Raw genomic sequence first — 14511 nt, 5'->3', positions numbered from 1 at the left:
AAACTGTTGGGAGAGTGCTGTCAGCAAGCACCTATTAAGGCCTGCATGGCATGATGGGGAGGTGTGGACAGTACCATACCTGCCTTCCTTTGACTCCCCAATGCTGACGAGTGCCAGAGAGTGAATAGTCACGCTTGGTAACGATCATTTAAGGCTTTGTCGACCTTTCAGAAGACCAGGAACTGGAACAGACAATTACTCCACCGATGGTATCGATGGGCAGGAATTGAACTTTCTGAGTATGAGGTGCACACATACTGTTAGCGCGCACCTATGAAGACCAGCACAGCAGACGAGGGGGTGGGTGGCCAGCACCACACAAAGCCGCGTTTGTCTCTCCAGTGCCGATGTTTTAAACACTGCACCAGGTACTCATTTAAGCCTGAGTTGACTCAGGAAAGGCCCAGGACCAGTTCAGACTTCCGTTACTGATGTTGGTTGTGAGCGGAAATCGAACCCGAGGCGCTGGGTTCATAGGGCAGCACGCTAATCACGACACTACCGCTCCCCACACATACACACAACAACCACCATTCGCCACTAAGTGGCGGTGACGTCACCACGACACTTGTGCCAGGCTATGTGCACGCTGAGGCCACGTGAAGTGTCGAACGCCCGCTGGCACGAGGTCACAGGACAGACCCAGGTGCCACGGGTCGACTGACTGCGCTTTAGCCACCCGGCGCTCCGCTCGTTGTTGTGAGCATCACTCCTCCACCCTCCGTTGTTGTTGGAGGGCGACTGCCTCCAACTGCCCAGTAGCGTCCTTCACAAGCCTCCTCCACAGAGGCCAATCTTGACACCGCTGGTACCAGTCATCGGCAAGTCCACTCAGCTCCACATCCTCCTGTACCACATCACTCCATCTCTTCTCTAGCCCATGTCACGCCCGTTTAGCCCCCTCGATCCGGCCAAACAAAAGCTGTTTAGGCATGCGGTGGCTGGGCATGCGGGCTACATGACCCAGCCAACGCAGCCTTGCCTGCCGGAAGAGCTCAACGATGGAACTTTGTCCAGATCTTTCAAGGATTTGTGAGCTCCTCACACAATCCAGCCTGGTTAAACCGAGGATGGATCGTAGGCAGGCCAGCCTAAATGTTTCTAACCGGCGAAGATGTTCAATTAGGGGGGGTCCATTTTTCGCAAGCGTAGAGAAGGGAGGGAATGACTGTGGCCGAGAAGACCCGAAGCTTCATGTGGAGCGACGACTAGATAGCTTCCATACAGCGTTACGCAACCGATGAAAAGATATTGTCGCTCGACTGATTCGGAGTGAGACCTCTGCTGTCAAACCGGAGCCGGTCATGAGCACACTGCCTAGGTATGGGGAACTCTCCACTCTCTCCACAACTGCCACATCACCACTTGGAAGTTGTGGGGGTGAAGTGTTCGATGGTACAAAATATCCAGGCAGGTGCTTAGTTTTGGTGGGGCTGATGTTAAGGCCCCACCTCTTCGGGACGTAACCGGGGTTCGTCGGGGGTAGGAGTGGAGACCCGGGGTAGGAAATCCGCACACGGGGCTAGGGGAGGCTACTCCGCCCGACCAGCCGAGGTTGAGGTAGTCCTGGCCCAGGGCAGGGAGGAGAGCCGAGTTAGCCGGGGTTGTAGGGATCACAGTCCCCTGTCCCCTGGGGAGTTATAGGCTAGGGGGTTTTGGTTCGGCGTAAGCCCTTAATAAACTTGGCGTGAGCCCCTAACGGAACAAATGCCCACATACACATAGGCTGCTGAACGCACACACACACGGATGGACACTAGCCTGTACAAAACACACGCAATTATACCGCCATGTCTGTCTTCACTGCATGTCTGCACATAACACCATAAAAATCCTCCTTAATTGGCTTTCTTTAACCCTAGAATCATGTAAACAGTTACTGCTAATCGCTAAATTACTCCACGTATCATCCGACAGCACTTAAGTTTCAATGGTGGTTGAGGTTAGAATAACGTTGGGCTGCAACCAGTGACTGCCAGCTATCGCTTATGGATCAGAAATATGCACATGACAAGGAAAACATATAAACTAATAAGTTTATAAACAAGCGTGGATAGATGCAAGATTGGAATTACACTGAGAGCCAGAAAAAGGAACACATGGATCAGGGAACAAACTAAAATCAGTCTTCATATTGACAATAAAGAAAGTAAATGGGCTTCGGTAGAGCACATTACTCAGCAGGCTGATGATCAAGACTGGTGGCAGAATGGTAGCTAACGGACGGAACGCATCCCAATGGACAATCATTGCGGAGATGGAGTGATATAATCCACTCGTGTGCAGGATGGATTGTCGCATCGCATTACGGTGATTGAGGGAGATAGCGTGGGGAGCCCTTCATCCAGTCGTGGCGAGACAACAGCTGACGGTGATGATCACGAGAGTAAAAGTGGAGCATGAGGCCCATGCCACTTGGAATAATAGCTCCAATGTATCCAAGCAGTCAACTTTGGTGAGATGACTCACGAGTCTATGACGGAGAACCCTCGCATCGCCAGGTGCCGAGCCGTTGGGCATGCAAGATTACACCCGCGACTGCTTCCAAACTAAGCGTGGCGCTACCGCATATCGGTCTGGGCCGCCAGAGAGATGGGGCACGTCTGCGCAGCACGCAGACAAACACCTCTCAGGAACGTTGCGGCCAAAGCTGAGTTCGCAGCAGAATCGATAACGAGACCGACTTAACTCTCCTTCCAGAACCAGATGTCGAGTAGATGCCGTTGCCTGCAGTAATAACCACAGAATGCAGTGTACGCGGGCTTTGAAGAGGGCAATGGGCACATTGGTACCGAGTTTAGGGGCCTGTATCGGGGTCTCATGGGGCCACCTGGGGACGACACACTGTGAACCCAAGTAAAAATAACCTAATTTGCACTGCGTTAGGTTCGTATGTGCGGCAACACTAGTCAGCCTGGGTGTATTACCCCAACAACAATTTTGTAACAGCTGCGAAATGTGCAAGCTCAGTTGACCACTGAGGCAATTGAAAACCAAACCTCCATATCCTGCATGCCTTGAAGGAGAATTCCGCAGATCAAGAGAAACAAAAATAAGAATATGTAAATAAACGTGTCTCGCTAAACAAGCGAGATATGTTATGAGAAAATTCGTTAAACGATCATTGTTTTCCCATGGACTCACATGTTAAAAGTCGGGTTACGTTTCAGCCTCAACCTTTTTCACTCTTAAACAACTTTTTTAACCTGTGAAATACAAATTATAATTTTAAAAGAGTGATAAAACATCAAACGTAACACTTACTCTGATAATAGATGCATTGCCTTCTGGCGTATTCTGGTCTAACACCGTTTTGAGACTCAAAAGAAAGCTGTCTCTGGTGTGGACCAATTAGTTTCAAAGACAATGCATTTATTATCAGAGTATGTTTTTTGTTTGCATTCTGACCACAAGTATCGTGGTTAATGCAGACATGGTTCCTTGTAAAAGGTTTCAGTTTGGTGTTTTAACATCTTAACACCTGTTTTGTTGCCAGAAAAAAGGGGGAAACCTATTCTCACTTACTACACATTAAGAACCACAGCGCTTGCACGTACCTGTCCTCAGCGTCTGCAATTAATTAGTGCCGCCTACCCCCCCACCTCTACCACCCCTCTCTCCCCACCCATTTGTGCCAGCACGAGGCCCCTCTCCCCGCACACCACGAATCACACGCAGCGCACGCAGCGCAGCACAACCGGTGAACAAATTGCGGGCCTGCTTTGCGCCCCCTGCTGCCACAACGCATTCGATCGATTGGTCTCCGCTCTTTAAGAGAACATTTGCTCATTTTGCGAACAAATTGGTCTAAAATACAAATTACTCGATATAGCTAATTCTTGTAGAAAGAACGCCCGTTAAGCGAGACACGCCTGTGTAGACCACATAACAACATGCCTCGGTGCTTGGGCCGGCACGGGGAGCGGTTGCCCACGCAGGTGGAGCCGACGGCATGAGCCACGGCGCCGGCAGAGGTTCCCAGCGTGCCACGCCACTCATTATCATCATCATCAGCCAGGATAAATCCACTGCTGGATTAAGGCTGCCCCGAAGCCGCTGCTACTTCTCATGGTTCGCCGAATTGAACACGCAGCTGCCCACACTGTGAATGTCTCTGTTGGTCGCGTTCCCTTCCTTGGCTGCCACTCGGCTGTAAGCCTCCACCACCGGCCATCATCCCCTTCCAGCGACGTTTCCTGCCCATGTCAACCCACGTTCTTGAGTCTTAATGATACCTCAGACGTGTGTATATTCTTGACTTCGCGTGTTCCTGTTCTGTATCTCAATGCAATTCCAAGTATCTCACAGCTGCGATTAGCACAATTGGCTCCGAGTACGGTGCAAACGAAATTAAACATACATACTCGCATGCATCCATCCTTCCATGCTTCTATGTGTGCTTTTACCAAATGGAACAAAACTGGAAAAGCAACTCAAAAAGTCCCTGACATTTCACTGCATAAGTCCTTGCAGATATTTCACGAGTCAGTACCACCAAAGGCAGAACAAGTCCAGTGGTACCAATTTTTGTACACGGCCAATTCATGCAAGTTACAGAACGTTTTAAAATGAGCGATTCTCACATTTCACCGGCGAATAGAGTTTGATGCCTAGCCACAACTAACATCAGTGATGAGTGAGATCCGAACTGGTCCTGGAGCCTGCCACTTCACCAACCCTCACTGACTAGCTTGGTGACCAGTGTACAATCAAACAAACCCAGTGACCGACATGGCGCAAGGAGGCCTTCATCCAGCAGTGGATTAACCAATGGGCTCCATGTAAATTGTTCCAATTGTTTACCCAGGGCGGCCTCACCAAGTCTTAACTCTTTTTCAGGAGAGTTCTGCAGAGATTTTGCAGTAGGGGGCGATGATAGGCACATTTCCCAATTAAGTAATTTGCAAGTAATTTTTCACATTTGGTAAATCTGCACAATGACAGAGGTACAAATTTTCCTACTCTTTGTTAAACGTCACGGGATCTTTAACGTCCATCGTGATGCAGACAGCGCGTAATATTTTAACGTTTATTCGCCTGCCACAGTAACAAGGGCGGCCTGCCGGATACGTGGACTTATTCAATATGAAAAAGGCGATGACGAACGCTGGCAGCTGCGGAGACCGGCGCAATTATCATGGCGGCAGCAAAAAGCAGCGCCGGTGGTCACTAAGCGTGCCGGGATCCCCAGCCCCAGTCCCCTTGGTGATCGAGGAAAAGCACAGCTCCTGGCCAAGACGTCAAAAACAGCCCTGACCAAGCGCTCCTACAGGATGGCAGATTCATTTCCGTTGAGACAAAGGAAGGCAGGCACCCTCCGGGCACGATGCTGCAAGTCGTGCAGGTCGCATACACGGAAACGTAAAGTGGAAATCTATATTTTTGTTGCCGGCACCTTGTTGGGGGAAAAACCACCCACCAGGCAAGCGAACCTTCCTCTGCACGGTTTGAATAATGCTTGTGTGCGCACCCCCCGCCCCACTGCCACAGCAGGAAATAGATCGTAGTTGTGCTTTTATAGTTCATGCCTAGCAAACACCAAACACGTGTTTAACCCAGTGAAGATTAACAATGGGGAATTGTTCACCTGCCATCACAGAGCATATTAATCAAAGGTTTAGAAGATGCCACCCAAACAATGAAAGGGCCGGTCTTGTTATTTTGTAATGGAGTACGCGAACTGGAATGAAAATGGAAAAACATTGAAAAGTGTGCAAAAAGGCATGGAGGGAAAGTGCACTGGCAGACAGAATGAAGAACACATGAGATAAGATTGCACATACAAATAAAAAGAGGCATCACATCGACTGCTAAGGGCATTACGCTTGAGTTGGACAGTCACTCGCAAAGACAATGAGCTGGTGGTTCAGTCAAATTATGGAGTGGGAGCCAAAGGGGATTCAAATGCATGGAAGACAACCCAGGACAATTGTCCCAGGTACCGATCGACTTAGTATTAGCTATGGTCCATCCACTGCTGGATGGAGATCTGCCCCAGCTGTCACCATCGCTCATGGCCGTGTGATGCCACAATCCATCTCACTCCTGCGGATGAGCTGATCTCATCACTCCATCTCCACAGTCGTCATCTTCCAGCGAGTGTTTTATTTTTGCTAAGGCTGTTATTCCATCACCAGGTTTAATCACTGGTCTTCATCCCTTATAGTGATAGGTCTTTCCCAAACGCACTTATCTTATTAGTCATAATGACACCTATTGACTCTCCTGGCATTATACAAATGATACTGACTGATAGAATCGTCATCATCATCGTGACTGCAGCTCTTGACAAAAGGGGAGCGGATACTTCTCACTGCATGCTTTCAGAACGATTTCTTGCTCTCACACGGCAGAGGAATGACAGCATTACTCATTTCTGACCTGGCTCTTTGTTCATCCCAGATTAGCGCTGCATTAATGGGGATTGTAAAGAGTGCCAATCTCGCGTAAACGTCTGTATGTGCGAGTGTATGGTATGGGGAGCTGTTGGGTATCAGTTATCGCACCGCGCTGCGAACACGGAAACCCACGTTCGATTTTCACTCACGGCCAACACCAGTGTGGATTATCTGAACCATTCCTGGGCTTCCCCTAGGTCGACTCAGCCTCAAACGTAGTGTGGTGCATAAACATTGCCGCTCAGGAGCAAAAAAAACGGTCGGGCGTGGTACCTTCATAGGTGCTCGCTAACAGCACTTTCCCCACAAGTCTGTTAAGGCTATAGGGGGGATCTTTGTCTCTGATGGTATGGGGAGGGGGATGTGCATCACCACCACAGCTTCCCAGAACACCGCATTCCATGGCCGTTGACTCAGCCAGCTAATTTACTACAGTGCGGAGCAGCAGGGCCGACCTGTGATTCGTAAGACTTTTGCTAAATCGCAGGCTCGCTCACTCATGGTGACTAAACCATGACGGCGGCACTCACAATCCTATTTGCTGTGAATCACCGATGACCGCTTGTGGGCAAGAAGGCTGGCTGGCGCTACCTCCACAACCCATGTGAGTCACGGTGCTGGCAGGAGCACCCAGAGCCCCCGGTGGCTCCCGGCTGAGCCACGACCTTGTGTAATACATAATCCATGGAAGAACGCGGACACATTCAGATAAATGTCTCCAAATGTCTGGGCAGAATACACCTCCGATTAGCACGGTTGGCTGCGTACGGTGCGAAGGAAGTTCAACACACATACATAAAGGTGCTGCCCTGTAATCTCCTACTCATGCCACTGCTGGGGGAGCTCGAGATGGTATTTTTGTGATATTCTTCTTTGCTGGTTAGACTTGTTTGTCGAGGTGCGAGTAGTACCCACACTTTACTCTACGACGCGTGACCTGCCTATAACCTTAACTGTGGTATACTCACTAATACCCCTGGGTGTTAAGCAGTGGGAAAAATCAGTTTCAACTGCAGTGAGATCGAACTGGTGACCTCTGGATTGTAAGAGTGCTAACCGGTACACCATGGCAGCATTGCCAAATGCGTTAAATGATATCGAACTCGTGAATTAGTTAATTTAGTAAGCATATGTTTGAGCTGCTCCTTTCCTCCGTCAATCCACCTCTTGCAGTGGACAGACTCTGCCTCTTGCTCCTCCCGCATGGCGGTGACACAGCCTAGAGGTTCATGGTTCTAATCCAGCGGCCGGCCAGATTATTGTCGAGGGTGTAATAACCACGATAAGAGTATGCACCGCCCGCTTCACAGTGTACGTCACATATCCCGTGACGTAATTGGCAAAGGTAAATTATTGCGAGAGATTCTATCCTGGTCTCTTGACCAGGTAAGAGTTAAACACCTGGTTAAGCAAAGTAAACTTGGAGCTTGAAGGCATGTAAATCATCTATTGTAATTGACTCTTACAACCACGATACATGCACTGAATCGTTTGTGTAAGAACTGATTATTTACAATGTATTATGCATATTATACACACAATTTTTCTCTAGGCTAATTGATCTAAGGAGGCTACAAGTTAGAACAAAGGAGACAGTCGATACAAACGAGACACTACGAATTAGTCTAAAATTCTGACCCTAAAAGACAACTCGTGGGGGCGAGGGGGTTAATTGTTAAATCGTTAAATGCCTGCTACACACAGGGACGCACAGATCAATAATGGCGCGTGTACACAGCTGATGGCGAGACGGCAAGCAGCTTCGCTCGTTGCAGCATTAGATACTAGATGTACAGGTAGCTGCATTTCAAAAACAGTCATTATAAAACATGTACCATTACCTACGCTCTTCAATGTAACTTTTAACTAAAATTCGATCTCATCCTCTGGGTCACTGCTGGATTGTTGAAGCCAGGCTGCTGGTCGGAGTGGGCCAATCACCCAACTTACTGACCACGTCTGGGACACAGCACAACAATCAACATGCACAGTCGTTCGCTTTTTATGGCAGCAGCAACGGCTATCAGCCAAATGACTAAGTACCTAATGAACGTCTAATGTTGCATCCGCAGGTAATATTTCCTTTCATTGTGTACGACGCAAATTCGCAGAGCGGGTGTACGTGGAGGTGTATCCTGTTTACAAGTGTGCGCCGATTTCATAAGAAAACATCAATTGGTGTGTATTGTCAGAGGGGGGGGGGTGGTGAAACCTTGTACCGCGTCAGCTGAGATCGTGTGAAAGTACAGCGCTTGTTTACACTCGCCGCTTATCTCTGCGCTTCGGGGCAAGAGGGAAATTACATCCGATAAAGCCACGAACACGCGGCTCAAGGCTGTTGTGCACGCACAGACTCCTAACCACGGTAAACGCGTTTACGACACCGTATTGTGACCCCCATGGATATATGACCTCGGAGTCAAAACTCCCCTCGGCTAGTTTGGGTCACTCTTCTTTTCTAATAACTGTGATGATGCTGGGAATTAGCCTATAATTCCTGTGTGAAATAATGATAATATTACTTCGTAAGATGTGACCGCCGTCACCAGAGCCAGATCATGGATCACATGATCCAATACCGCCCCGGGGAATACCACATCCAGCAAGCCTCCACCATGGGTCTTGAATGACATTATGTCCTCAATATACACATAAAACGTTGCCGATCCACCTCCGATTAACACGGTTGGCTATGTACGGTGCTAAAAAAGTTCAACATACACACCAGGAATGTAGACACAAGCCAACATAGATTACTTTTTTAAGAATCCTTCAGTAAACACCCTAACCCAAAGGTAACCTTAACCATAGCTTAAGCCTATATGGTATCCAACCCAGGAGGGGTACATTTTCCATGGGGAGGGGAGGGGGGGAATCTACATTGCTAGACCATAATTTGGACCCCAGAGTTCAAATAATATTTAGCATTCAGATTCCTTCACCAAATTTATATCGGGTCAAAATACTCTCACGCTGAGGCCCACTCATAACAACCCTGCTGGTGTGGGGTGCACCTCTTCCCAGGCTCCACCGAGACGACGCATATCCAGGTGGCTGCGAGTGAGGTAGCGATGATGCCACAGCCACCAATGCCAATGGCGGCTCTGCCACCACCAAAACCTCCGTCTTTTATTAGCAGAAGTAATTGCTGCTATTACCCAAGTCACTTCTTTATGCCACTATGATCTTGGAAAATAAGAACAGGTGTTGCAGGCTGCTATGGGGCTAAGTTGTGAGCAGGGGGCAAAGTAGCAACATTCAATGTGGTACTGTACTATGTTCTGACGTCTATGCTACCCGCCTTCACCAATCCGCGCTGATTAATGTGCTAATAGTGAAATAACAACCTCCATAAGACCTGTCAGCAGGGCATGAGGCGGCCCTCATCCAGCAATGGATTGGCAAAAGAGTTATACATATGCATGTACGAACATGTCCAAATCAAAACAAGCTCACCAATGTTATCATTCGAAAAGGACAATACTGAAGGGAATGGCCCTCCTACCGATGTGGGAGAGAGGACAGATTGACTGGCTTGTAGTTATAGACCACAGACTTTGCCTTGTGACATTGAAAACTCATGAAAATTTTAAAGAAAGTTGACACATGTACGGATTTGTAATTGACATACGGGCAGTTTTCATTAGCTAATGCATGCATGACAAAGGAACGGAGTAGTTTTGATTCGTGCCTGTATGCCACTGCCAAAACAGTTCATTGAATCCCTATTTGAATACACCTGTGTCACGGTGGCACAATCTCACACCTCATCTCAACAAAAGTACAGTTTTTTTTCTAAAAACCTGTTTCAAGGACAATAAACATACTGGATGTAAGAGTGGTTAGTTTGACAGGCAAATATATTTAAGGCCTCGACACAGTGGCGTTGTTTCTCTGTGTGCCTATGTAAATGTCTCTCTCTGTGTGTCTCTGTGTTATATCTCTCTGCTTGTGTGTCTGTCTATGTGTCTCCGTGTCTGTGTTTTGTCTCTCTCTCAAATTTAGCAATCTTTGGAAGAACGTAATCAACCAGGTAGAGTGTTGACTTATGTTAGCCGACTCTCTGTGTTGTATTCATATTCTTAGGTTTGTTGTGTTGTATTGCATTATATTTCTACTAGGTTTGTTTTATCTTTCATTCGTAGCTGATGATGATTGCTTGTGTTGCAATCGAAACGTCGTATGCTATTATTTAATTTATTTTTCTTTCTACGTGACTTTACCGAAAGAACCAAAAAGGCAAATATATTTTAACTGAGTATGCTTGATTTGCATCCAATTACATTCTTGAACGGCATCACGTTAGCAATCGTCTTTCAAAAACATAACACTTTCATTTTTCATAAGATACACGTAGCAGGGGATTCTGGCAAACATCAGATCGTGCACTTGACATTTTTTATTAAATCTTTAAATCAAGATTTTTTTACAAGGCTTTATCTGGGCTGATAAGTGCGCGCAAATGAGATTTCTGGCCATACTGAAGTCACCACGAGGAAAGAAACATGCACCCACCGCTCAAGTATAGCATTAAGGTCAACGACGTCATATTCAACATTTCTAATAACAGGGGCTGACACGTATTGTTTATATCTCTACATTTTAAACAATGGACGTGAAAGAGCAGGCGATGGCGAGGCGCACCGGATGGATTTTATGGTTTATTTTCAATAGCCTGTGTGTTGCATTATGTGAATTAGAGTGCTTAGCTGTTGCTGGGCAACGAAAGCTATCTCAACATTTCCTGTAATCTGTGGCGAAAAAAAAGAACAGCTTTCACAAATGCTACATGAGGCATGATGGCCAAAGGGCCTCGTACATGTATCAGACTATCTCCAACTAGACCAGCAGCTCATCACCAATGAACAAGCGTGTGCACCTCAATCACTCCTCGACACGAGGCGCCATCTCATTATCAATGAACGAGGTGAAAAATTCATCGTTATAGATCACATCAAAGATGAAATTCAAATCAAGAATGAAATTAATCGTCAATGAACATGAGAATACACTTCAGCACTGAACAGGGCAACATCACCTCATCACGACACGCAAGACGACACCTCGCCACTTACTGGTACTACTCACCACTTGAGTCTATACATTATCAGCAAACAGCTCGTCATCAATAACCATCATCAAGATGCTTTCGCTTATAACGACGAATCACTCGAGGATGTAAATTGATTATCGCAGTCATCAGCGATTGTGTATCCACTGCTAGATAAAGGCCGTCACCATCTAGCACGGTACTGTGCTGCTACCATCCATCTCACTCACGCACATTGACTAATTCTCATCGCTCCATCTCCGCGGTGGTCGTCCTCTTAGACGCGTTCTCTCATTTGGTGCTTATCGTCCATAATCCTCTCTAGCCACGATGTGGTCTGCCCAAACCCCTTCCGCTTTCTGACCAATGAGTACAAAACGACACTTCGCCACTTGCTGTTGAACTTCACCTAACGTGTCTTCAGCTCATCCAGCTGACACTCAGACCCAGTAAAGGGGTCTGCGGATATAAAAAACATCGTTGGACTGCACTTCTACGCTCCGGCGCCTCTGCTGCCCTGTCGTCACCAGCACGCAATGGCAAGCGTCAAATTATTTCACACGACCCGCACGCACTGCGTGGGGTAGCCCCCATTCAGCAGTGGATTGCCAAAAGGGCTGTCGCCTTGTTGGCTGTAGCTGTTGTTCTTGTGGCAGGACACATCAAGCGAATTCCGACGGGAATGCCGCCAATGCCTGGGGGAGATAACCTACGGCTCTTTAAGGACTGCTTCGTGATGTTATATATCAAGGGCCGTCTCGTGTTCAAATGCAACGGCGGCTTACTCGAAAAAAAATGTCTATTCTTATTATTTAGGATGGCAACCCCTGTCCATGACCGTATCACCCGGAATGCGCCCGACCCCGTCAGCCTTGGGAAGCCAAGTAGGTTACAGCCTGGCTATGGATTCCGTGGGCGACCACGAAGCACTAAAACAGGCCGTATGAGTAGTCGACCCACGACCACAGCGGCATGGGTAGCCGTCATCCAGCAGTGGACTGTCAACACGTGCTATACACAGAGACACGAATACCCCCCCTCCCCCTACCACGCGGGAGGCCTAGCCTAGGGCCGCGGCTAAATTTCCAGGCGAGACCGGTGCGGTCTCGGCTTCGGGGTGGGGGGCGGGGTAACTCCACGGCAGCGGTGAACGCTGTGGTCGTCAGGACGCGTGCTACCTGCATGGAGTCGGCGCTGATGACCTCCCCGCCGAACCTCCTCGCCATTTCGATGGCGAGCTTCGACTTGCCGGTCCCCGTGGCGCCCAGAATGACGAGGAGAGGGAGGCGCCCGGGCCCTGCCACGGCGGCCGTCATTGCAGCCTCCGCCCCACGTGATCCGCGCGCCGAGCACGTGACCGCGGTGACCGCCTCCACACTGAGCAGGAGCCGATTGATCGACCCCACGTTGGGTCACCGTGGGGTCAGCGTGGTGTGGCTTGGTGAGCCAGATAATTGGGTCAGAAGTGGCGGTGTATCGCTGTTGATGATGCCTCCTCCAAAATAGATCTTCTTCGTATGAGACTCCCGTTATCTGTGTGATATGTGAATCAATCGATATTTGCCTGAGTCGAATTGTCTCTGTGCGAGTCTATGGGTTTCCGTGTTCATCATCTGAATATCGTTGTATTCTTTGTTTGGCTGATGTTGAGAAAGAGCAATAACTGTAATTTTATACGGAGGTTGTTGAGCCAGATAATTGCATCGGGAGTCGTGGAGTGGTGTGTGGCTGTGATGACGCCTCCTCCTACGACGTATTTGTGAGTCAGACACGGAGTCGTTGTGTGCCCCGTGGCTCTGTTCTGGGTGGTGACGGAGTAGCGGCCAACGAGTGTACCGCTTTGAGAGCAGTACATCCACACTCAGGAGACGGAACGACGAACTCTGCTCACGTGCAGATGCTTAGGTGGACGACGACACCACGAGTGTGAGAGATGGCAACAGATTGGGGAGACTTTCATCCATCAGTGAATTGCTCGTTGCTGATGACGATATTGAACGGTTCTCTGGATGATTGGAATCCGTGCCGTCGCCTGCCTCTGGGAGTGGCCCAGCCTGGTGGTGTCTGTCGCGACGTGGAGAGGTCACGGAGCCTCCCGAGCGGTGTCAGCTTGACCCCAACGCGGCGGCGGCTCGCTGACGCTAACGAGCACACAGCCTCCTCCTCCTGGCAGACGGCCGTCGTGCCACGCGCCGTGCCACGCGCCGTGACATTATCACGAACACGATGTGTGGCGTTTCTTATTCTCTGTTTAATAATAATATTATCCATAATAGAGGGATTTTATTTAGTTAGATCGCGTAAATATAAACGTGTCATTAAACCCACCACCACCCAACACGGGCAATTAATGATGTTTGTCCCGTAAACAGAACATGCCAACTCGTGACGAGTACAGCACTACACCGGTGTGTTGCAGAGCAAAGCCATAACATTTACAATTTGAGTTTGACGTTTCGCCAGTAATTGCAACTAGCATCATTAGGCGACAGCCTGATTTGTGGAGAAATCCTTCTGTTTCATTCTTAAATTCCTCATTGTCAAACCTTGTTTGTGGTGATGCTGCACTGCCCTGTAGGGGAGATGTTGTATAATGGGTGAGTGTTTGGGCACTCTCCCTTCTAGATAGCAGAGGTAAGAGAGGCCACAGATATTGAGTGAATAACACCTGGGGATCAACCCCAATACAAATTTGATCCTAATGTTTCTAAGATTAAAGATATTTAGCTACAAGCCCATACAAACAATTAAATCCATAAACGACTTTGTATTGATACTAAAATTATACTAATTTTACTGATGAATTGCATCGTGTTTAGCCATGATGCAGTGTGGTATCTTATTCCTCCTGATGTTGCTGGTACATCTGCAATAATGAGTACACTTCATCAAAACGCTCACAAGTCGTGTAACCGCAGTTTACCACACGTTAGTGTGGACTCAGGTTTGCAGACAAAACCATGGCCCTGGCTTCTTGCCCTTGATGACTTCATTCGCCGTCGGCCTGTGTCGGCCTGTGTCCTGAAGTCCCGTCACAGCCACAGATGCACTTGTTTATTTAGC

At 48.3% G+C, this 14511-nt stretch overlaps 1 protein-coding gene across 3 annotated transcripts in view; it reads right to left on the bottom strand.

Moving 5' to 3' along the window:
• TRIT1 (tRNA isopentenyltransferase 1) overlaps positions 1–12828 on the bottom strand; it is a 55824-nt gene extending 42996 nt beyond the window's left edge. For 2 of the 3 annotated variants that reach the window (XM_078604529.1, XM_078604532.1), the window contains exon 1: positions 12627–12828. In XM_078604529.1, the coding sequence (XP_078460655.1) occupies positions 12627–12764 (138 nt within the window). In that variant the 5' untranslated portion in view covers positions 12765–12828. The remainder of the gene's footprint in view (positions 1–12626) is intronic. The other variant, XM_078604530.1, reaches the window with a different exon arrangement.
• Between the last annotated feature and the right edge of the window lie 1683 nt (positions 12829–14511).

The sequence above is a fragment of the Lampetra planeri genome, chromosome 22, assembly GCF_965212315.1.
Source record: "Lampetra planeri chromosome 22, kcLamPlan1.2.h2, whole genome shotgun sequence".
In the NCBI taxonomy this organism is placed as follows: Eukaryota; Metazoa; Chordata; class Hyperoartia; order Petromyzontiformes; family Petromyzontidae; genus Lampetra; species Lampetra planeri.
This window is presented reverse-complemented; position numbering and strand designations above follow the sequence as displayed.